The 24,595-nt window shown below is 39.4% G+C and overlaps 1 protein-coding gene across 2 annotated transcripts in view; it reads left to right on the top strand.

Annotated features, from left to right (window-relative positions):
* The first annotated feature begins 1,214 nt into the window (after positions 1-1,214).
* Positions 1,215-24,595, top strand: part of agap1 (ArfGAP with GTPase domain, ankyrin repeat and PH domain 1) — a 201,606-nt gene continuing 178,225 nt past the window's right edge. For both annotated transcript variants that reach the window (XM_056233560.1, XM_056233559.1), the window contains exon 1: positions 1,215-2,341. In XM_056233560.1, the coding sequence (XP_056089535.1) occupies positions 2,179-2,341 (163 nt within the window). In that variant the 5' untranslated portion in view covers positions 1,215-2,178. The remainder of the gene's footprint in view (positions 2,342-24,595) is intronic.

The raw sequence follows: 24,595 nt of genomic DNA, 5'->3' as shown, positions 1-24,595 counted from the left end.
TTCTGTGCATAAATGTAAGCACTGTGGCAGTAGATTAGTAATGCAATATTTAGAAAATCTACTCTTGTACTCTTGATACTCAAGTACTTTTAAAAACAAGTACTTTAGTACTTTTACTTAAGTAGACATCTGAATGTAGTACTTTTACTTGTACTTGAGTAAAATTTAGCAAGGGGTATCTGTACTTTTACTCAAGTAACAAAGCTCTGTACTCTGTCCGCCTCTGCCTACAAGTATACATTTATATTAGTATAGGCTATTCTTAATACATAGGGCCTACTTAAATATATTCTTGAACTTTACTTAATAAAATGAACTTGAAGTATATTTATTTTGATAAGGGCAACAAATAAATGAAAGAAAAAACACAAAAACAAACAAATATATATAATAAAAACAATAATGTATATGTAAAATACAGCAATAATTACAATCCTAAAGTGTTATTTTTATTGAATATTTACTGTAATTAGGGTTATTATTCAGTGAATCAATGAGTTAGATATATTTTAGATGTCTTTACTATTAAAACTATAGGTTAAATGAGAGAAATCATCCAATTTAATTGCTATAACATATCTTCAATTAAAATAATAAATATGTATAATCATATGCCTAAGTCATTGAATAAATTTACCTTTCAGATACTGGAATTCTGTCTTATACTGGAATTCTGCTTTGTCTGAATTCTGCTTTGTCTGTGTTATAAACACAGTTTAATTGCTTTAGTATTTTATTTTTACAGTACAAACAGTATATTAAATTAAATACCCTAACCCTATATACCCCTAAACCTACCATCACAGAAAACTTTCTGCATTTTTACATTTAGTATAATTTTTAAGCCGTTTACCAAAAAATGTCCCCACAAGGACAAGGATTTTGGACATTGCCATTCCCCAAAACAGGGTATTCTTCCTATAAGCCCATGTCAGATCACCAGTTAAAACCTATATGTTTAACCTTTATTGGATGATCACACCCATGTTATCATAAGACTCTGAGGTCATATCCGAGTGTTTCGCAGAACTGAGACCAATCATTCTTATGGTTTACAGGGTCCACTAATCAGACAACACATGTGTTCAGGCCGGGTAAGATAAGGGCACCCTATAGCGCCCCCATCCAGTGTGTGGCGACCTGTATGCGTTTTTAGAACAACGGACTGCGCAAAATTAGCGCAGCTATGACCTTGACGACGGCTCCGAAGCGCCGACGTTTTTCCAGTAGGAAGCGTCCAAAGGAAGGAGCAGGCGCAATGATGTTTGAGAGGATACAGACGGGACGGACCTCAGTGCGGGAGAAAAGGGAATGCACCCATCTTTGCGGATAAAACAAGAGAGATACCCGAAAACCCCGGCGATAGTATCTCGCTGAGGTTGGCGCACCTCAATGGTTTTGTGGTTTCCCATCGAGACCGCAGAAAGTATTTCATTGGTTGTAATGTCAGCATGAGCCGAAGTGAACAACAGGAGAGAGCGAGTTGACTGTGCTGGGAATACAGCAGACATACCGTGTCCAGCTCGTTTGTGCGAACTGTAGTTTCTCGGCGAGTTTGAGTTTTAATAATTTATCTTCGTCTCACCAATTTTTGCCGCTGAAACTGGTCAGTGTGTATGAAACACACAGCCGGAGTCGACCATGTGGACTCTTCTCGCCTTGGACTGTAGACCTGAGATGGCCTTCACTTGCCTATTATAGTCCGTAATGACGATGCGTGGTGATTTGTTGGAGCTTCTGTGTTTTATGCTGTATTTACGAGGATATGGGGTATATGACGGTATCCTGGGATTTCCAATCCGGACAGCTGCAGCTCTCCCTCCAGCGTCTGGGCTTCTGTTGTAGTACACATATTACTCAAATATTACATGCACTGATATCTAAGCCGCTGCTGCTAGATGTTAGTCTCGCATGAAGTGTTAACGTTAGGTGGTTTAACGCCTAATCATTAGTTAGTTTTGCTGCCATCTGTGATAACATCCTATATAACCAGTGTACATTTGGGATCATTTGCAGTGTTTATTTTAACCAAAATCTTTAAGAGCTGACCTCAGACCTCATGTGGACATCTGATCTCACTCCTGTGTTTGCAGCACATCAGTGTCCCTAAATCACCTGCAAACACTCTCTTTAGATAATTGCATATCGGGTTCCATTGGAAGAGATCACATTGCAAACATGAATTATCAGCAGCACCTGGCGAACTCAGCGGCGATCAGAGCTGAGATCCAGAGGTTCGAGTCCGTCCATCCGAACATCTACTCCATCTACGAGCTGCTGGAGCGGGTGGAGGATCCACTGCTGCAGAACCAGATCCGAGAGCACGTCATTGCCATTGAAGGTAAGGGCAACCAGGGCATTTGAATCTCCTTCAAGAGCCAGTTTTCAGATTCTTTAATTGTATATGTTGTGCCAACGAATATGGGATGGGACGACAAACCTGCATAGCATGCCACTTTTATGAAATCTGTGTCCACTCCCAGTGTCATTAAAAAAAATACACAATGAGTATTATATTACATAATGACATTACAAATCAAGCCACTCCAAAGGGTGATTTATTAGTTCACTCTCTTCTCATGACCAGTACACTTTCTTTTCAATCTAAGACATTTTTTTGGACCTTTGGCTTCTAGAAATGAGAGGTAGTAAATCTTATTTCCAATGTTTTATTGGGGATTGTAGTTAAATGCTGGTTATATTTGTTCTTTAAACCGTTTCCTTGTCTTCAAGACATCTGAGATTTCTGATTTAGTCATTGTAAGCGTGAGAGAGGTTTGAGTCAAACTTTAAACGGAGATGATCCGATTTTAGTCAGCCAGATATTTCCCAAATGTATTTTTTCACTATATATATAACCAGGTTATATAGATTTACAGTGTCAGATCAAAGGATTGTACTGTTGTATACCTGTCACAGCCAGGTAAATTTAATGTCATTTACTCTAAATAAGATCCGTACTGTCACAAGGAATCGTTGATGGTTTGTGTCAGATGCAGATTTCATTCTTGCTACTTGTAGAGGATTGAAGGTAGTGTTTATGTATGGTTTGCATGGAGATTTCTTTGCAGGGTGGTGAGAGAGTGGCTGTCATGGACTGTGAGGTTTAATGCCCTGTCATTTTTTTTTATATAATACTGTAGTTAAGAGATAATCATCATGGTTTTTACACACACATGCAAATGCTGTCAGTTTTACCAGTAGGTTATGTAATGGCAAAATGAGAAACTGCATTGTGCTTGAAATGAAACTCAGTGTTCCACTAGATTGCAGTGAGTGTTTTGGTAATGAATAAGTGGGCTCTTGGCTGTGTGTGTGGTCAGTGACATGTCTCTGTCAAAGCTGATGTATGAATCTTTGACCCCTTTCAATGAAAGTAAGATGGTTCTTGACTTGCTGAGACATGCACATGGATCAGCCTGACATAGACAAACCTGTCACTCTCATAGCACACCCCCTCGACAGACCCCGGCCTGTCTAATTCCTTAAAAACCAAGACAGACTTGGGAATGGAGTGTTTACTTGCTTAGTGGAATCAATAGTGTGAATCTTTTAAAATCTTGCTATAGTTACTTATAATTCCTTAAATTTAAAGGCATCATAGACCTACATGTTATGTTGCATGTGGTCATGAGTCAAAGTTGGCATTCTAAAAGCAGAAGTTATGTTTGTTGTCAAAACTGGTTGACTTCTGGCGTTGCAGTGTTTTACTTATAATGTTAGCTAAGTGCTAACTAACTAACTGCTGTCATTACTAGCTATGTGTACTTGGTAGTGAATTTAATGCAAAAAATCTGAATATCCCCAAAACAATCTGCAGCAGAATAATCAGCATTTAGGAATTTAATGTGTAAAAGTGGATTAAATGTCTACTTTGATGCCACTTTCATTAACTACTCACTGACCCTCTAGTTTAACAGATGGCAAATCTGAGCTGAAAAGCGATACTTAAAGTGCCCCTATTTAAAATGTTCCTAATGTTGTTTTGGAGTCTCCTACAACAGGTTTACATGCATCAAAGGTAAAAAAACTGATTAATTTTCTCATAATATACATTTGCACATCACCACATTTTCAATGATTCTCAAAACGACTCGTCAGATGAATCAGTCTCTCTAAATCCCTCCTTTCCGAGAGCCTGCTCTGCTCTGATTGGCCAGACCGCTCAGTCTGTTGGGATTGGTTTACCGCGTACAGCGCGCATCGAAAACAAAAACGCCCATTGCCATAACAACGTCAGCTGTCCTGAGGCTTCCTACACCGTAAACTAAACAGAGTAATGAACAATGACGTTGATTTTATCATATCAATCCAAGCGCGAGTCCGATGATAAAACATTGGAAGAGCTAGTTATTCAACCCGAACCTCCATCGCAAGGACGACTCGAGCAGGACGTTCCTCAGTGATTCCCTACTCAGTTCACTACATTATTAGATGTTGCAACTGTAATTCCTCACCACCATCAGCAAGCATTAACAAGTGCATGTCCATCAACAAACCGATTATTTTACTTGTACTCATTTATTTACAGAGTATTTTTCTAATTTATTGCGTGAATGTGGAAACTGTATCAATAACAGTGTATACATTAGCCGAGCTCTAGCATGAATGACTGATGTAACATAAACGTTGGTAAAACAAATCTTGCTCCATGCTTAATCTTTCCTCAAAGTAGTGAGAACGACAGATAATCTGCATTAGACACAGTTTTAGGTAATAGTGGCCCACAGCTGATTAGCAGAAGTATTTCAGTAAGACAGTAATAATGTAAGTTAACCAGTTAGCAAGAGACCTACACAATATCAAACTCAAAACTAAGTTTTTTGAACACCATCTTTCAAGAGCAAGCAGTTTGCTAATCCTGCATTGAACTCCGAGATTTGAGTCAGTAAGATAAAGGGAACACAGCCAAAGGGTTAGGATTATACTGCTTTGGTAAAGATGAATTTTAACCACGGATTCTTCACATGCTCGTCCTTGGGTAGTGAAAAAAAAAAACTGGCTTTACCGTCACATTATAGAGCACAGCGCCGTCTTCTCGAACATTATGCTATCCAGCATCCACAGGAATCAGCTGCAGTGTTTGAGGTTCAAGTTTTCCCTGGTGTCTGGCTGCGCGTGTAATAAGTGGGCGGGGAATATGCTAATATTTCGTCTTGACGTCACAACGAAATGGCTTATGACTCGTTTTAAAAAAGGATTTATTTCATTGACTCAGAGTCGACTCTTACTTTTGAAGGACAATAACTTTATATACGGTCACACGGTGCACTGTCAGATTTAAAACTTTGCTGGATGTTTTCATTCACTTAGAGCTATGTTACACACTACATGAAAGGTCATTTTCAAAAATCCATAATAGGGACACTTTAACACGCCCTGTGATCTGAAGCACGTCTGTCTTCAGATATTAGACTGGTGTAGCATTTACATTGGTGTGCATTTTACTTCATTTTACACAAGACGCCTACTGACACATCAGGGACCGGTTGGTCTGAGCCTAAGCAGATCGCTCTCTATGCAAGGCATGTTTGTGATCCCAGAGACACGCATCTTGGCCTCCCTGTTTCTTGCATAAAGGGCATGACATTTATAAGAATGAATAGTGTAGCTTGTGCATAGAAAAGAAGAGTTGTATGAATGTTGGATAAAACAGACCTTCTGAGAATATAAAATTCAGAAAACTATCATGCACAATCATACAAGAATTAAAGTAAATGGTGGTCAGTTTTGATTTCATATTGATTTTATACACAGTGTAAACATGAGTGTATGTGCTTTTGTGAGCATTTTATTTGCATTTTTTTTCCAGCATTTGTGATTTTGGAATTCGATTGAACTTGGAGTAAATGTTGTGAATTTTAGTACATTGCTTGGGGAAAGTATGAAAAGTGTCCGGACCAAGTTTTGAATCTGTAATGTCAACTCTATATTGCCACCAACAGTTGAAATTTAACCTTTCATTTGCTGGTAACTTTTGAACTGAATAGCCTACAAATAATTAGTGCTGGCCTGGGTGGTATACCGGTTCAAACCGAAATACCGGTGTATGTCGCTTAAATAACGTTTGGAACACGGCAACGCGCAACACTGTTTGAGAGGGTACCTTTACACTTGCACTGTGGTGAGGGCACGGCTGTTTGTGTTACTAAGCGTGACGGTGAAGATGGATAGGTTGAACTATAATTGATAGCTGTCAAATTATATTAGTGTTGTTCACAATATCAACACTGCCCGCCACAAATAGATTTACCAAAAGGCTTTGACATCGTTGAATAAACATGAGCACTGCACGTTTCAAAGTCAAAACGCGTAGTGGGTGTTTTTATATGAATGTATCTTTGAAGGGAACTGACTGTCTCTAGAAAAGTTTCGACGTTATTTTCAGTGAATCTTTCTTTATCTTTCCTGATAATATAAAGCAGCGTTTATGAGCGCTGCTTTGTGTACAGCCGTTACCAGGGAAACCGCGGTTTCTACCGCTCCTAAAGCGCCGCCTGCTGACACCTCTTTGTAAACAGCATCATTTTGTGGGGCCTTTTATATAACTTTTGAAAACTTCTACATATTTTCATACTTTATTGGCCACACAAAGTTGATAGATACCTAGTGTTCCTCAGTTATTAATTTTGTCATAACATGCTGAGTCTTACCAATTTGGTCTGTTGTCAAGCCGTTTTGAATTTCACTGCTATAGCAGTTAATCGCAGCTGTTTTCGTATTACACAGCGGTAAATATGATAGCAAAACGCCAAAAAGGAGGATGTTTTTTCTGCACCGGTGCTTGGCCCCATAATTGCGGTTTGTCATAATTGCTGTTTTCCCTCCTAATTTGCCAATAAAAGTAGCTAAAAAAAGCCAGAAAATAGAAGAAACATTGCTCACAAGCGGACTCATAGTTCCGTTACTCTCTGAGAAGCTCATTGTGTGTCTAGTTAAATTTTCTGTCGAAAGCCTATCCCCAAGACTGTCCATTTTTGCAATGCAGGACAGGTTCCCTGTTGGGATTGTTAGCTAGGAAATATCTGGTAGATCTAATGGCTGGGGTTATTGTGCTAGGGCAACAGTGCTTTTCAACACACCCCCTCCAAATGAGAGGTCGCAGCTTCATGCAGATGTCAGAAACACAGCGCCTCCCATACAATCTGTGTGGAGGGCACCATTAGGGAGATGTAGTCACAGCCATCCATATAGTTCGTTAAATGCGTACAGAGGAGCGTGCGTCACCCCGTGGAATGGCAACAAGGTTGTACTGTCAAATTGGTCCATCCTTAAAACTACATTTCACATTCTACTGCTGAGTCATACTCTGCTTTTATGGCCAGTCTGTCTGGCACATTAAAGATTTTGGCCATCTCTTTTGCGTTTCTCAGAGCTATCAGCCACTGTGGTCAACATTTTACTCAAATAACTAAGCATTTGGTGCAGTAGAATGCTAACCAGAGCAATGGCTGCAAGGAGACCATATATCCGTTTATATTTAATTAGGGGGCCCTGAAGCACGGCCGTAGAAACTATAGCTAGGAGAGAGGAAGGGGGCAGCATATGGGGGGGCCATATGTTGAAAAGCGTGCAAAGTCTAGACTGCGTTCAGGGATTAACAAGCTACCAGTACAGTTGAATTAAATGGCTCAGTGGGGTTCTGAACACAAACAATAAAGAGGCAGATTAGGGGCAGTAACTGTCTCTTCTAGTTATGAGAGTAAGTAGATTACTTGACCTTCACTGATTCCCACATAGGCTACATCTACATGAATCCATTTTAGATATATTTGAAAATGGCATTTTCGTTTCAAAACTCTCTGTCCACACTAGTGTTTTCCAAAAGTCTCTTTGTCTGCACTGAAATTATAAATCATCTTAATGTGCATGTGTAAAACTTAACAAAAGCTCACTGAGATGACCAAACATAATAAAGTTCTCACGTTATTCTTCTGGCACTATCATTTCATTAAGCCTGGTTCACACGGCAGGATAATTAGGCCGATTTTAGTCCCGATTTACCCCTTCCGACAATCTTAAGGCTGCTCCGATTATTGTAAAATAATCTGATCAGATATTCCTGCAGTGTGTGTGGTGTGTTAAGACTGGTCTCGTCTGCTCGGAAGGACGTCAGGACTAAGGGTGCTCCGATTGATCCATGGGCGTCAGTTTGGTTTGAAATGTGGTGGGGACAGAGACGCATTCGGAAGGGCATTTTCAAAAGTGCTGGGTACAATGACGCATTCATTCTTTTTTCTCTTTCGCGCAGGTCATGGTTTGAAAGACGATGTCCTGTAGCTTACTGATTGAAATAAATAAAAATGTATGATGTCCGACCAAAAATGTGATGGTACTTTGGGTTTAATTGGTCGTAAAATGAAATCTAATATAATGTTGTTAGTATCGTGAATTTTATGAATATGTATTGTGATAGTCCAGTGGCAGAATTTTTGCCAAGCGTGTGGAAGGTTGAGGGTTCTAGTCCGCACTCGGTATAGTTTTTTTCCCTCATCAAAACCGATAATGTTTATCAGTGGTTGTATATCAAGAATCTTGAAATACTTTATCACTGATAAACATTATCGGTTTTGATGAGGGGAAAAAAACTATACGAGTGCGGATTAGAACCCAGAAGCAGGGACACGTTTGTGTGCATTTTGAATTGTGATTTCTCTGGAACGAATAGAATCTCTGCAACGGATTGAAGCGCGCGTCCGAGTGAAGACAACACATTTCAGCGCTAGATCGCGTCTTATTTAACAAATGAATGAAACGAATGCTGCTAGTTAACTGGAGATGTTTTATTTGTATTGGTACATCCGTGACGCGAGATGTTTCAAAAGTGGTGGGGACAATATCGACCCTGGCAAAAAGTGGTGGGGACATGTCCCACCCGTCCCCCCCGTAAATGACGCCTATGGATTGATCGGTCGCCGATCATAATCGGCCGATAATTGCTTTGGGATGTGTGATCAGCGGTCTCTATAAAGGCCGATCCAGAAAAGCCGATCAGATGACGCAAAACTCGCGAGACAATTTTTTTACGCCCTGGTAAAAATGGCATCACCAATCTGGCAATTCTACAACAGGGCTCTCAAGTGTCAAGCATTGAGCGTGACAGTCACTCATTTCGGTCTTTTGTCACGCTCTCCCGCCACACATTGTATTTCTCACGCTGAAAAACAATTTGTAATATATTTAATATGCCGCAGCGGCCAAAACTCTGGCCACGCCGCTCTCACTGTGGAACCGGCATGAATCAAGCGCGTTTCCTCTGGTGTTGTTCGTCGAGCTACACAATAGCCAATCAGAAAATAGCACTATTGTATCTGGGTAAGATTTAACGCAACAACCAATGACAAAAATGTATCCAAACCCCCCCGTGCGTCCGTCAAATCACTCGTACATATTTTTTTCTCTCATCAAAACTGAATATGTTCATCAGCGGTTACAGTTATATCAAGCAAGGATACGTTTGTGTTTTATTTTGTGATTACACCAGAATGAATAGAGTCCGCAACGGCGATAGATTGAAGCGCGCGTCCGAGTGAAGCCTGCGCGAGGCACAGAGCAGTGTATCCATGCAACTGATCGCCGCGGCAACGAGCGCGCAGCTTGAGTTCAAAAACACATTTTAGCGCTAATTTCTTATTTAATAGCGAACTAAATGAATGATCTGCTAGTTAACTGAAGAGGTTTTATTTATTTTAATTAGGTACATGGTGGGACAGACTTCACTGGATCTAAAAAAAATCAACCATAGATGTGACCAGTAGTGGTGGCTTTTTTAATCTGTTTAAAATAATTTTGCAAGGGAATTATTTCACACACACACACACACAAAAGGTTTCTCTACCTCTCTCTTCCTCTCTAAATGCCCACAAAATCTGACTAAGCATCCCAGAAAAAAGCAAAGTTATAGATACAGATATGGAAGTTGTTAGTTTTTGTTTTGTTTTGTTTTTTGTTGCTGTGCACTTTACTACCGGTGGTCCTTTAAGTGTATTAGAAAAACTGATGGCTGACTGACTCAAAACATTATTTTGGCTATAGCCTTTTTTGTTGCTGTTTTTAGTTTAAAGTAGTCTAAAGCTAAATTTAAAGACTCAGATGTTCTGTCTTTTATTCATTTTATTTTATATTCTACAGGAAAGTTGTATGTCAAGCCCTAAGCTGCTCCCAATAACCAAGCTGCTATGTTAATACATGTTGCTTGCAAATAAATACACAGGTGTCACTTCATTATGCATTGTCTTCTCTTAAATGTAATACTTAATGTACATTGTTGTTAAATATAGTTTAATAAGTAATGCTACATGATAAAAAGAAGTCTTCAAATAGACCCTGTAATCGGTGATCGGTATCGGTATCGGGTGATACAGCTTCCAGTAATCGGCGATCGGTGATCGGCCCCAAAAATCCTGATCGGAGCACCCCTAGTCAGGACCGTTCCGATCTCAAATCGGGGATATCCAACATGTTGGATTTTTTTGGCCCGATTTCTCCTCGTGTGTGGTGTCCGCGGGGGACAAACGAGCACGCAGCCTGTGGACTGTGGCATGTAGCCAATCAGAAAGCGAGGTGACGAGGCGCAGAGGAAGCACCGGGAAACAAAATCAAAACAGCCGGCGGCATGGCGCACCAGAAAGTCCGGTGGACGTCGGAGATTCTTTGACCATCGCCTTTTCTTTTGATAACGTTTTTTTTCGGTTAAAAACAAACTACACACTATCGCCACTGCATCCTCTTCGTCCGCCATGATTGTTTATCTCGAGGGATTTTGCAAGATTTTCCGTCTGATCTGGGAATGCTCGGGAGTCAAATCGGTTCGCGTGTGATGTGTTGATTTTGTCGTGTGGCAGCGCACCACACACTGTACGACCAAAACTGTTAGACCCGTGATTTTTTTATCGCCGTGTGTGGGGTCTCTCAGGTTTTGAAAATCGGCCGACAATTTTAAAATCGTCCCGTCTGAACCAGGCTTTAGGAAAATATAGTAGTTAGTAATATAGTAGTTCCTCGCCATAGAAAAGCACCTCTGCAAGCTTATTGTGAACACGCCGCTTAGCTGCCGTGTTCCGACGAGAAGACATACAAGAAGCTAACGGTACAAGAAGCTAACGGTACAAGAAGCTACTCAGTGCCACTGGCAACGCTAGTGGGTGTGTCTGTAGCGAGTGTGTTTATTCTGTTTTCTTTTCAACACAAGGACTATATAATCATCAGAGAGGCATGCCATTACATTTGGAAATAGGCAAGCTTTGTTTCCAAATGTCCCAAGTAAAGATATCCTGTCAATTTCATAAACTTTTAAAAATCCAGTTTAATCAATGAAAGCGTCCAAACTGCAATATTTAACATATTATATGAATATACTGCAAAGCATCCAATGTGTAAACAATATAATTTACGCACTAAATCCAGCATAAACTCTGGCACAACCTGCATATTTTTAAACGCTCAACTACCTGAACCTCCCAGTGATTGGCTGCCGACCGCGTTTTTCGAGACCTGCCCAACCTTTTGACGCTCTCGACTGCTCTCAACGCCTTCTCTGGTTCGTTGTCAATCCCACAATGCACCTCGTGAGCATGAAGCTCAACTTCCATAGGAATGAATTGAAAACGCTCGCTCTGTCTGCTCCACTCACCCTGTGCCAGTGGGCACAAACCGTAAGCTCGTGAGACGCTGCTTAAATTTTTTTATTTTTTATTTAAGTTAAAAGTTCTGATCTGTTATTTTCTCTTACTGTTGGGGGGTGGGGTGCCAGATTTTTTACGTTTTTTTTAACCTTTTGTTATAGCTCTTTTGTTATAGCTTCTGTAGCAAGGGCGCCTCCATCTTGCAGTACTACGACCTATGACGTCACTGGGTTGGTTGTCTTGCCTGAGTTCAACAGACTCAACGGTAGAGAGACCGTTAAAGACCGACAGTGGAGGACAGTGAAAGATGGAAACTGGAAAGCCACAGGGCATCAGAAGACAAAAGGGAGGCCACTATTGAATTGCTCCTGGATGTAAAAATAAGTTTTACAGTGTTAAAGCAAAGGACAATTAAGATTCCATTTTCATAAACTGCAGCTGAAACGGAGAACATTACTGCTTCGCCTCCCGATACACATTCAAACAAGACCCGCTGCCTCAAGATTTTCATATTTATACTTGGCTATACAAAATGTAGCCAAAATTACTGTCAGAAATTAAAATGAATCAACCATTATAAACACCCGTTTGTCATTCCACAACATGCAGAGATCAAAGCTGATACAAACATTTACCAATCATCAGGATAATTTTCAACCTTTATCCATAATCCCGTCATCTTCATTGCCATCTTTTTTTATCCTTTAGCATATTGTGCAATAAAGTTTTAACCAACTTTTCCTTTACTGCTGGAGTCCTGAATTATTTTTCTTTGCCTATTTTTTTTTTTTATCAGCCCGGAATTGTCTCGCAAATTGCACTGGAGCCCTCTTTTGGTCATCTACATGGTGACGTTACGTATATTATGAGTTTTATCTACTAGTAATGATTACAGCAACTAAGCAGAAAAATCAAAGAACAATCGAAACATTAAATGTAATAATCCTCATTAATCCAATGGAGCCAACCAACCCCGTGACGTCACGTTGTAGTACTGCAAGATGGAGGCGCATTGTTACAGTAGCTATAACAACATCTTTTTAGTTTAGACAATTTTTGATTAGAGTGGAAATCCATTTACTACATAATGTTAACTTGACTGACTGCTTAATTTCCACTTTAATGGGGGGCAAGCTGCATCTTCTGAAAGCTCTGCTTTTGCAGGACAAACGGTGAAATGCAGAAAAAAATATGAATTTTCAAATGTATCTGGATTAATATAGAGCTGATTTTACAAGGTGTTTATTTACTGTTCTCAAAACCAAGATGTTACATCTTTTTGGGTTTTGGTTCTCTAGCAGTAACTGGGACAAAACATCAGTAGCATGATGGGTCAGTCCCAAGGGCCTTTTTTTCTTTGGTGGTAGTAGAAGGCAGTAGAGGAAGTTGAGCTTTTCTAAGTCACTTTCAAAGGAAAGAGATGAAACACTGCCACAGGCAAAGCTGTAAAGAGTCTCGAGTCGAGATCAGCTCTCTCTCCATCCCTTTCCCTCTCACTCCCTCGGTTTATCATTTTCTTTCTCAGTGTGGGTGGTGAGTGAGCAAAAGTTCTCAGCTGAATAGCGATTTGTTCTTTCCAGTCTAAAGCGAAAACAACACCCTCATCCCCCTCTTACCGCTTTTATCACTCCACATTGTCATCCTTTCAGCAGACCTGTGCACCCGTGCCCTCTGAAATAATGTGCTGGGTGATTCACAATGGTTGTCTCATTCCTGTTTGAGCCTTGAATCTGTTTCTGCATTCTTCTCGGATAATAGACCAGATGCCAGATAATAAGAAACATCAATATGTGGGAATTTAAATGACAAGATATTCAAGTATTGTTACATGCAATTAGTAACTCCACTGTCATCTGCATTATCCAGAAATGCATTACTCATAAATAACCAACAATCTTTTCTCTAGTGACGTTCTCTAGGGCAACACAAGTTTTTCTGTCTGTCCTTGTGAAACTGGAAGTGGAAAATATTCACCTCTTACTGTGCAGTAATGGGACACTCTTTTATCCCATCCTCCTCATATAGACTAACCTAGTTCTCAAAGGACATTTGACACTGGAGGAAGTGTCAGGTGTTACAGCGTTTCTGATTAAAATATTCAGTTGTGTTAGATTGTTTAAAGCTGCTGTATTCTAATGAGCTGGAGGAAGATCCACCTGTTTGTCCAGTTTTGTGGGGAAATCCATCAGCAGGCACTCTAGATGGAAGTCACTGGTTTCCTCTTTTGCTTTTAATGTATAATGTGGTTAAGCTGATCACCACATTTTGTTCCTCCTTGCTGTAGACAAATGTATTTTTATTGTATGTCTATGAATTTCATTATTCAATGCACCTCATAATCATAATTGAGCCCATTATATATGGCTGTAATGATTTGTGCAAAAATACACATAAAATGCTAGGCCTGAACGATTAATCGTATTTTAATAGTGATAGCGATTTCTGCTTTAATTAAAAATAATCGTCACAATATTTTCCCTGCTGATTATTTGTCCTGAAAACGTTTTATTTTTTTATTTTAGACATTTCCATTTTCTTGCATTGCTAACCAGTGTTTTACTTAATTTTCTCAATCTAGCAACCATGCGCACACTCCAATGTGAAATTCTGCTTGAATGACAGCGTCATACAGCCACTCTTTGTTCCTTCATGTGGCCACGTTTGCCATTTGCTGCTACTAAATCTGAAACTTCTGTGACAAACTTTAATAAATCCAAACATGATTCTTGACCATATTGTTTGCGATTATGGTTGGTGAATAAATGGGGTCCATGCACCCTCTGTGCTACAATACAAAGTAAAAATTAGCTTTTGAGATGATCTAAAGCAGTTGGAAACTACATAGCCACCACCAGTTTGCAGTGTTTAGCCATTTCAAAGATGAAAATGGCTGAAAGAAAGAAAGAGGGAAAAAAGCATCTTTGCGGTCTGTCTGTAGAATGTGCATTTATGGAGCAATTTGAATCTGAGGTTTGTCTCATTTGCAACTGAATTGCAAGTATGCAATTGCAAGTTAAGTAATGTTCAATTTACTGTTAGCCCTTTTAATATATATATATATATATATTTATTAAAAGGGGTAACAGTAAATTGAACATTACTTAACTTGCAATTGGCCAACAAACAAAATAATTGAACAAAATAATCGTAATCATCAGTTTAACCATTATCGTGCTGCCCTATAAAATGCTATTCATACAATAATTACAATGACCTGAATTTGAATTCATGTTCATGTCCTGGCTGATACAACTGTTCTGAAATCATAATGAAGAAAAAAATCGTATTAAAAGAATGACATTCTTAAAAACACAATTTAGTTTAGCTTAATTGTCCATTATTACTATCAACAAAACCACTTATAGTTTTCATATCAAATTATATTTCATATCATATATAGTTTGCCATATCAAAATAATGTTGTGGGACCAACAAAGTAATGTGATGCAACCAACATGCGGAAACAGGAACATATCATAGATATTACCCCCACAGACCCTCATGATGTGTAAAGGTCAGTAATTCTCAGTAATTTGATCTTTTTATCACAACAGATTCAGATTGTAAAATGTATTGTGGTGCGACTCCCCAAAAACACATTTATGTATTATTAAATCATGACATTTGTAAAACAAAAAAATGATGGCTTGATGGCTACACTGTATTACAAACTCAATTATTATTTAACAATAAAAAACCAACTTTTGAAACGTATTTGTTTTTGTGAAGAGTAAACCTGATAATTTAAGGAAGGTTTTTTTTTCCAGCGTGTTCATAATGAAGCCATTCCGTTCTCTGACATTATCTTAAGACCGATACGAGCAGGACCATGAAGCAGTTTGTTGGCTGATTTAGTCCTGTTGCAGAAATTCCTCAGATTCAGTTCATATTGTTGGCTGAACTGCAATGATGTTGTAGATCTGGTTTGCCAGTGAAGTGATATTGGTTAGACTAGAGAATTGGAGCCAATGTGAAACCTTGTGTCACTACTGTCTCTGAAGATCATCATATAGGAAATACCAGACCGTCGCAGTGATATGGTGATACGCTGGTGATGTAATGTCTCTAGAGACACAGGCCTTTGTTGTCATTTTGTCCTCTGCGTGCCTACGCACTCTGCTGATGGGTTGGGTTTGTATCTCTTGTCAGAAGAGCAGCTCACCCAGACAACTAAAGCTGACTTCTGTTTGTAATACCATACCATGTGATTTTCCTGTTTGATGACCTCACACGGCGATACAATTGCTTAATTCCCCTGTCCTCTTCTTTTCTCTATTGGACTGGAATGTCCCCCCCCCCCCCCCCAGATGTCATTCACATGTTTTGACATGACCTCATTTGTAAGTTAGTGATTTAGATCTTGCGGTGTCAGTGTGGTGAAGTGTTTTGTGGGTGAGTATGATGTCAGTGATGTTGGAATAGCTGCAAACAGAAACCATGTAGCCAGGACTCTCTCATGTGACTGTAGGGGAAGTGACTGTAATACATTATATACTACCATTCATATGTTTGGAATCACAATGAACCTTGATGTAACCAGCATAAAACGGAAGTTGCGATAGTCTTTTCTTCCCTGTTGTGACGTATATCCAAGTGAAGCGGCTTCTTGAACAAGAAAACAATGTTGTTCTGCTGCTAGACAACGTTATGCTGCTAGAGGAAGTTATTTTGTTTAAAGATTATGAGGGAACATTAATGAATAAATAATTTTGCACTGCCACTGAATACATAATTGATGATAAATACTGCAATATTCCATAAAAATAAGAATAGTCAGTTAGCTTTGATTTCATGGTGACCTTAAAGTAGCTGAGCCTTTTACTCAATAAGAATGCATTATGTTTGATATATTATCAAAAAGGCATTTATTATGTTACAAAGGACTTTCTATTTGATTCAAATAAATGCTGTATTCTTCATCTTCACATTCTCTATTCATCAAATAATTCTCCTCTTGCAGCATTTTCGACCTGGGCATTCTGTAAGGGTTAATGCCCGACGAGGTGTCCGTTGTAAGGTTTTAATGGACGACGGCGAGGTGTAAACCGGCCGACGACGCGCGCACCGAAGTCCATTAAAACCTTACAACGGACACCTCGAAGGGCATTAACCCGCTTATACCATGGTCACTTGCCAAATAAAACATTTTTAAAACATTAGTTTATATTTTAATTAGGCTAAATCTAGTTTTTTTAAATAATAACTTGCCTGACGATTTATTTAGCAACTTGAGATATATAGTCCGCTCAACTTGTAGAACCCTTCAGGTTCAAAAATGCATTTTTTTTTTCATGAAACACAAAGGTAGGCATAGTTATTTTTTATTACACATAAAACACTATGTGTTACACCAGTCTACACTAACGACAGCCTCCGAAGCACCGCTGTAGGTCGACTCTCCGATGCCGGACTGGAGAGCCGTCAAATAATGTCGGTGACAGCCAGGCCATCGATGCGAGAGCAGTCTGCGGGCTTGCTCCGTCAGTCCGTGAGAGACTGAAGATGAAATAACGAAGTCGCTCATTGTTGTATTAGTAGGCTATGTAATATCTAACTGACGTTAGATGTTTGTTTTGATAGAGCAAATTGTTAACGGATACTTTGACTGCCTGTTGCTATGGTTACTCAGTCACAGCTGTTGTAGGCAGCGCATTTATTTATTAATTTCGAACGGTAAACAGGCAGTTTCACCAGAACTCCTTTACTAGGTGTCCTCTATCACTTTTTAACGGACACCCTGCAGCCAATCAGAATCGAGTATTCACCCAGACCATGGTATAAAGATTTCAATGTTCCGTTTTTTTACAGGACAAAATATGTTTGTTTCTACCAAAATTCCTGTAGTCGGTACCAATACCAGTACAATTTCACATTATAATACCGTAATAACATTATATTATAATATATTAATAGCTTCATTCATTCCTATTGTTCCTAAAAAGTCCCCTAAACTAAAAACACCAGAAGCTCATATAAAAAGCATTAATGAATTGTCTGTGCTCAGAACAGAACACTGTAGCCAGCCAGGGAAAACAGACTTATTTAAGTTGGTAATTCAAATATTAATTAAGCTCAAATTCTTAATCAAATATGAATATATCAAATAATAGAATTTCACATTGTTATTATTTTATTTTTGTGTTTGAGATTTCAATTTAATCTTTGATTTACTATCAGCCTTATCCAGAAGAAAAAGTTGAATGGGGTCACTTCTCATCATTTAGAGCAGCATAAAGGTTGAAAAGCTCCTTCGCATGACTGGAGTGAGGCAGGACTTTGTGTTTCTGTATTTAAAGACAGTCAGAGCTTGAGCACAGCAGAAGTAGCAGCACCTTCTGGCCCTCGTTCTCCTGATATCGCTCATCTTACTGGTCAGGGGGGTAGACACCAACCCAAACAATAGCGGTGCTCTGATTCAGATCTCAGGGAGGCAGAAATAGCCTCTTGAGCTGTGGCCTTCCTGCTGCTCACTGTGCTGCTTCCCCCCATTAACGTCTCCAGGGGAGTGATGTCACTTCCTCAGCATCGATCGCTCTGTTGTGGGTCGGGTGGATGTCCTCCAGCTGCAACCTGTCCCGGTGGCTTTGCTGTCAGTCACTTTGTCTTAGTCACATTAGACCAATACATTATTTTTCAGAATTTGTTGACTATAAAAATGTTATGCGGTGTAACCATCATGTAAAACGTAATGCTGTTTACCTTACACCTTGAATACATGTGGATGTACAAATCATATACAGTTTTTATTTTTTTATTTGTACTAAAATGTCATAATTTTCAAGTAAATATCATTCTTTTTGAAAGTCACACCAAATGACATTTTACCACCTGACCTTACCTTGTCATAAAAAGGTCCAAGAAGTTTTTTTCTGCATGTTGCTGAATGTGTAGTGAAGTATTGAAGCAGATTTGTATGTTTATATTTCTAAATAATAGTTTAAAATAGTATAATGAATAATAAATTATTAAATAAAATGTATTATGCCAACCTACTTAATGTTTTCTTGTCAAAGGAGTTTTCTTCATTATGACATCAGGACACCCTTACATTTATGAACATCAAAATGAATTTTAATGCAGAAATAATCTCATTATAGAATATGTGTAAGAAGCCATGTTTAAATTGGCTTACATTTGACTTTTTGTACTTTTTAAAAAAATTTTTTATAAATGAATGCACTTCAGGTCATTGATCCTTTAACAACTTTCAAAATGTTAGCATTTCACAGCTGTAGTAGCTCTTCATCTTTGAATGTCTTTGAATACAGTTGATATTTTCCACAGCCTGTAATGCCCCACCTTTGAGGTGAACTGGGAGATTAAATTAGTTTGAGTCTCTTTTTTTTCCATTTTTTTTTTTTTTTTTTTAAACTGGAATTCCCATTAATCTTTTTTTGTCTCTTGGGCTTAAAATAATTACGCTTCTCCATCTGTTGTACATTTAAAAATAACTTTCTAGCTTACAGACATTGTAGAAAATTGATGCTTTGTTTCTTCTGTAGGAATTCACATAATGGGTCAATCTATGTTGTGTCCTATATTCGCTAATACAATATTAATAGTTCTGTCATTCATTCATCATAACTGCCTAGGGTACATTTGTTTTGTCTGACTATCCGTGTTGTTAGGCATCATTTGTTGGTGATGCAGTGGTTTGTGGGGAAGCCTCAGTCAGAGTAGGGAATACTCCAGTTGCACACTTGCTACGCCTGCTCTAATTTCAGTAGAACGGTGGAAGCACAACTTTACCTGGTCTTTTAAAGTTAAACATTTGTATCCGCAATCAGGCCATCAACAACCACCCAACCCCCACCTTGGTAAGGAAAACAAACAGATTAGTTGAGCCTCTGTCACTACATCTTGGGGTTGCCTCCTTACAATGGGTGAAGCTTACTGGCTGAATTGGCAATGAAAGTGGAAGTGTTGCGTCAATAAGAGGCACTGTTCCCATCTGGCCCCTGCTTAGAAAGGAAGGGGAAAATCAATGGCACTTTCCTTCAGGACCGTCCTCTTGTGTTAGGTCACCATCTGCCAGTTCTAGACCCCGCTTTCAGTGTTAGTGGAGTAATTAATGTCTTCTGCTACACCTCGAGAGTGTGTGTGCGAACACAGGCTGTGAGCGTCGACCAATATGTTTGCATAGTTTGTGTAGATAAACAGTTTAATATGTCTTGACTTCATCTCAACCTTCCTGCAACCTGTACTACTGGAACATTCAGTCTGATAAAGGAACTGTTCTTTACTCACTGTTTCAATACAGTGGCAACAGCACAATACAATGCGTACATATGTAGGCTACTCACTTAAAGCAATACATACTATATTATATTGCAAATCTCAAATTCTAGTTGTCGTTACCATGATGACACATTGCTACGTGTTTGTGTCTTGCTTTGGACTTGACTGACAGACTGGCAATCTGACGCCCCAAGCTTGCTAATCACTATTCACACTTTATTTTATTTTATTCTGCTCCTTTTAAAAATAAAATACAAGGAGTCTGTGTATGTAGTTGCATATTCATAACTGTGACCACACAGTCCATTTACAAAAGCGATTGAGAACCGTGGACCATGGCTCTCTTAGTGGTAGCTAGTGTGTAATTAAAAATCTACATATGACATATTTAAAAATGTTACATAAATAATTGATGTATGTTTGTCATGTATAATACACACATCAATTGCGATGTGGTACGAAAAGCTCAAATTTCATTGGAAAACGTGAACTGGTAATTTAATTTCCTGGTCTTTTTCATAAATCAGTTGAAAACTATACAGCCACTTTCTTCATTTTTTTTTAACAAAGTGAAATGGCTAAAAGAAAAAAGGATGAGTATGAGAGATGAGATTTGTGAAGCGGTTTGTCTCAGTGTAAATTGACCACTACTTACCATTAACACGACTTCTGGTGCTGCATTGTTTTGTCCGTCCATCCATGTTTTTGCACACGTGTACACCTACCGAGAACCTGCCAGTCTTCTATTGTGAATAAGTTGGCAGCCATATCACCCTGTAGCCCAAGACTGGTTGCCCACTGTCGCGAAGCAGGGCTGAGCCTGGTCAGTACCTGGATGGGAGACCACCTGAGAAAACTAGGTTTCTGCTGGAAGAGGTGTTAGTGAGGCCAGCAGGGGGCGCTCACCCTGTGGTCTGTGTGGGTCCTAACGCCCCAGTGTAGTGACGGGGACACTACACTGTCAAAAAACAGTCCTTCGGATGAGATGTTAAACCGAGGTCCTGACTCTCTGTGGTAATTAAAAATCCCAGGATGTCTTTTGAAAAAAGTAGAGTAGGGGTGTAAACCCTGTATCCTGGTCAAATTTGGCCATTGGCTTCTGTCCATCATCATGGCCTCCTAATCATCCCCATACTGATTGGCTTCATCACTCTGTCTCCTCTCCTTCAATAAGCTGGTGTGTGGTGGGCGTCCTGGCGCAATATGGCTGCCGTCGTATTATCCAGGTGGATGCTGCACATTGCTGGTGGTTGAGGAGATTCCCTTTTTCGAGTTTGTGGAGAGATCTGCCCTCACCAAAAAACAAAACAAAAAAATACTAGTGAGCTACAGAGGTCATGCTTTTGTCTTGGCATGTTGCTGGCATCTGGATTACAAAGGTGAGGGAACCGCTGGCAGAGGCTTGCGTCATCCATCAGTGCGATTAAGTCGTTGGGTTCAGTAGGTTATGCGTTCTCAGGTAAACAGAATGTAAATAATGTAATGTGAGGCAAAAGCCTGCACTAATCCATCTCATCTGTAGTTAGAGATTCCGTTTCTGGAAATTCACCACTGATGTTTAGTCAGCTGTAGACTTGCTCCCCTGGCATCAGAATATAGAATTTCTATTTAAGCCGTTTAGCGTGGACAAGCTGGCACTGAGAGGGATGAGTGTGCAAAACACACACACACACACACACACACACACACACACACACACACACACACACACACACACACACACACACACACACACACACACACACACACACACACACACACACACACACACACACACACACACACACACACACACACACACACACACACACACACACACACAGTGCTCAGGTGTGCTGGGGTTGCCATGGTGCTGGAGCTGGGCTAATTAACCCCTGTGGATGCATCTGCCTGCGGGAGGCGGTGGTTCTAGGTCATCTTTGCTGACTGGGAATTGCACCAAAACACTCCAGTCCTCCTTTTACTTCGCTTGTTCCTGCTCTTGTCAAGTGTACTTGAGGAGTTTTCATATAAAAGGGTCACATTATAATTTGGTGCAGCAATGGCGGTCTTGTTGAAAAGAGATCCAGTGGTGTGACATTATCACAGTATCACAACTTCCCGCAGATGTTTTAACAATACATAAGTTGCGTGCCAAAAATCTGCCGCAATTGTTTATTATAATGCGTGGGAGGCCTGATGGGGAAGCTAGATATTTCAATTGCATATCTGGGCTTTTGTTGAGGCTGTTTAATGTGTAGTAATGAAGTGAAGGACGTGCCATGTTATGATAGCCATCTTCTCACAGAGCGAGAGATGTAGTAACAGCACGTAATTATGATAAGAAAGGCCTGAAGGTGTACAATGTAGCTTGTGTACAGTATATATTTATTCGATTCCATGAAATGGTTTGATATTGGGAATGGGATGCACTGATAACCAAAGTTTTGATATGGAGAAAAGCAGCTTGCATGTGAAATGATCCAGGTTTAATTATGTATACACTGATTGATGGTGATATATTGCCAGAAAGAGCTTGTGTTAAAGTTGAGACGCATGTGCCTGCTGTGGTCAAAATTCAAACGCACTTGCAAATTCAGTTTATAATTTGTCTAATTTTGCATGCACAGTGTGATGTAATTCCAATATTATAAATATAATGTTATGCATATTTAACTTTGCATTAACATAGATACTCCCCTTGCAAATTACTAAATGTTTGAGTCATCTTGTATGACTACATTAACAGACATGGACTAATCCTTCAATTTTGATTTCATCTTTTAAAAATGATCAAAAGTTACGGTGTGATATTATTTATAGTAGTGGTATGTATATTCAGTACATTTATAGTACTGTTTTGATTATGTGGGTGGTGTAGCCTAGTGGTTAAAGACCACTAACCAAAAACTTTGAGTTAATCAAAGGTTAATTCACTGTAACCTAAATTGTGATGTTGAGTGTAAAACAACAGTTCCCTTGTTGTATGGTGAAAATGATTAGCATTAAGAATTTGATTCTTTCTGTAGAGTTTCTCAGGAAGACATTAGCGCTTAGGGGTGTAACCGTATATTGTGTCAATATATTGCCTTACAAAAAATGCCACAATAGAGTGGATAGCAAGTTCAGCAACCATCTATGGACACATCTATGGCTAGTAAATTTTGTATTTTACTCACCAGTCATTTTACATGGAATGCAAGATTAAAACAAATGAAAAAATATTTAACATTATTAAAGAGAAGTAAACGGTTTGTAATAAAATAAGAACAAATAATTAAACTACAAGCAATACAACACAATAGAACAAAGATACAAATGAAATAAACTGTTCTTTTCGGGGGGGGGGTTTTCAGCTAGATCAGTAACAGTAGTTATATGCAGATTAGATTAGGTACAGACATTGAGTAATCAAATGTAAGATAACACTGCATAGTCTTCACTGTATAAATTAAATATAGATAAATTATTAATTACGCTACAAAAGTTATTCAATCAAGAGCAGTAAGTGATTTTTTTTTTAGTCTTTTGTTGTTTAATTAACATTAAAAAATACAGACAGCAGCAGGAATATGAGGCTACTGTCACTTTAAGACATAATGCTCGAATCCAGTACACTGATACTGTTATACATCTGTTGTCTTTCTCAACTGTTTATGTTCACTTAAGACATAACTGGCTATGTTTAGTAGGATACTCGCCAAGACGGGCATTTTGACATAATTTTGTGACATTGTCAGTTCAAGCTCAGGAAGACGAAGAACTCAATTCCGTATTCACGCGCGGAAAATTTCTGAGGACAAAATTTCTGAGTACTAAATTAAGTTCTCTTTTGTGTCTTCTTGTGCTTGAATGTTTTAATTGGAATGGCTTAAGCCTAGTTCACACTACATGATTTTAAGCCCGATTTAAGCCCGATTTGCAAATCGTTGAGCTCGCCGACAGGTCAGGGTGTTAGCGCGTGCAAATCGCGGGGGATTAGCAGGCGATGAACGCTCACCAATCTTGTTGTATGAAAGAGCCAACAACGCATCAAAGACGCTCGCAGACGCGTCGCCGAGCCCAGAAAAATATCTAGCATGCTAGATATCCAGAGCTGTCGCACGACTCAAGCTCACGTGATGTCATGAGCTACAGCCAATCAGAGCAAGGCATGTTCGCGTGTTGTGTTCTTCTTCGTCTTCTTCGCTGGGTATTGGCGCGCATGCTGTTTCGCGTCATTTCCGGTTCGTTTTATCACGTGATTTTTCGTGACAAAACGTGGTTTGTAGAGAAGATAGAATCGTAGGGTGACAGAGTTGTTGTCTACTGGTGTAGTGCGTTACCTCCTGTTGCGGATCAATCACGTTGTGTCGTGTGGTGTGAACAGCTCAACAACTTGAACACTCCTGATTTCACAGAGAGCAAGTCATGTAGTGTGAACCGCACAGTTCAGCCCGACGTTTTAAAATCATGTAGTGTGAACTAGGCTTTAAAAACACGTGCAAATGAAAACCGTTCCGTCAACTCTTGGCCATCGGGCAGTCCTTATTGTCGAGCCCTGGATTTAGATATTGCATGTCAATTCTATAAGCCTCTCTCTTTCTCTCACGTTGAGTGCGCGTGTGAGTGAAAGCGACAGAGGGCACTCTCAGTCAAGCGATGGTGCTCAGCAGGCAATGAAATTATATCTGAACTAAATTTATTTTTGGCCTCTTACTCAATCACAGGCAAGTGAAATCGTACGGTTTAGTAGCCATTTTTTTTTTTTATCT

This window comes from Rhinichthys klamathensis, unplaced genomic scaffold (assembly GCF_029890125.1).
Source record: "Rhinichthys klamathensis goyatoka isolate OS25496 unplaced genomic scaffold, OSU_Roscu_1.1 h1tg000372l_1, whole genome shotgun sequence".
Taxonomy (NCBI): Eukaryota; Metazoa; Chordata; class Actinopteri; order Cypriniformes; family Leuciscidae; genus Rhinichthys; species Rhinichthys klamathensis.
This window is presented reverse-complemented; position numbering and strand designations above follow the sequence as displayed.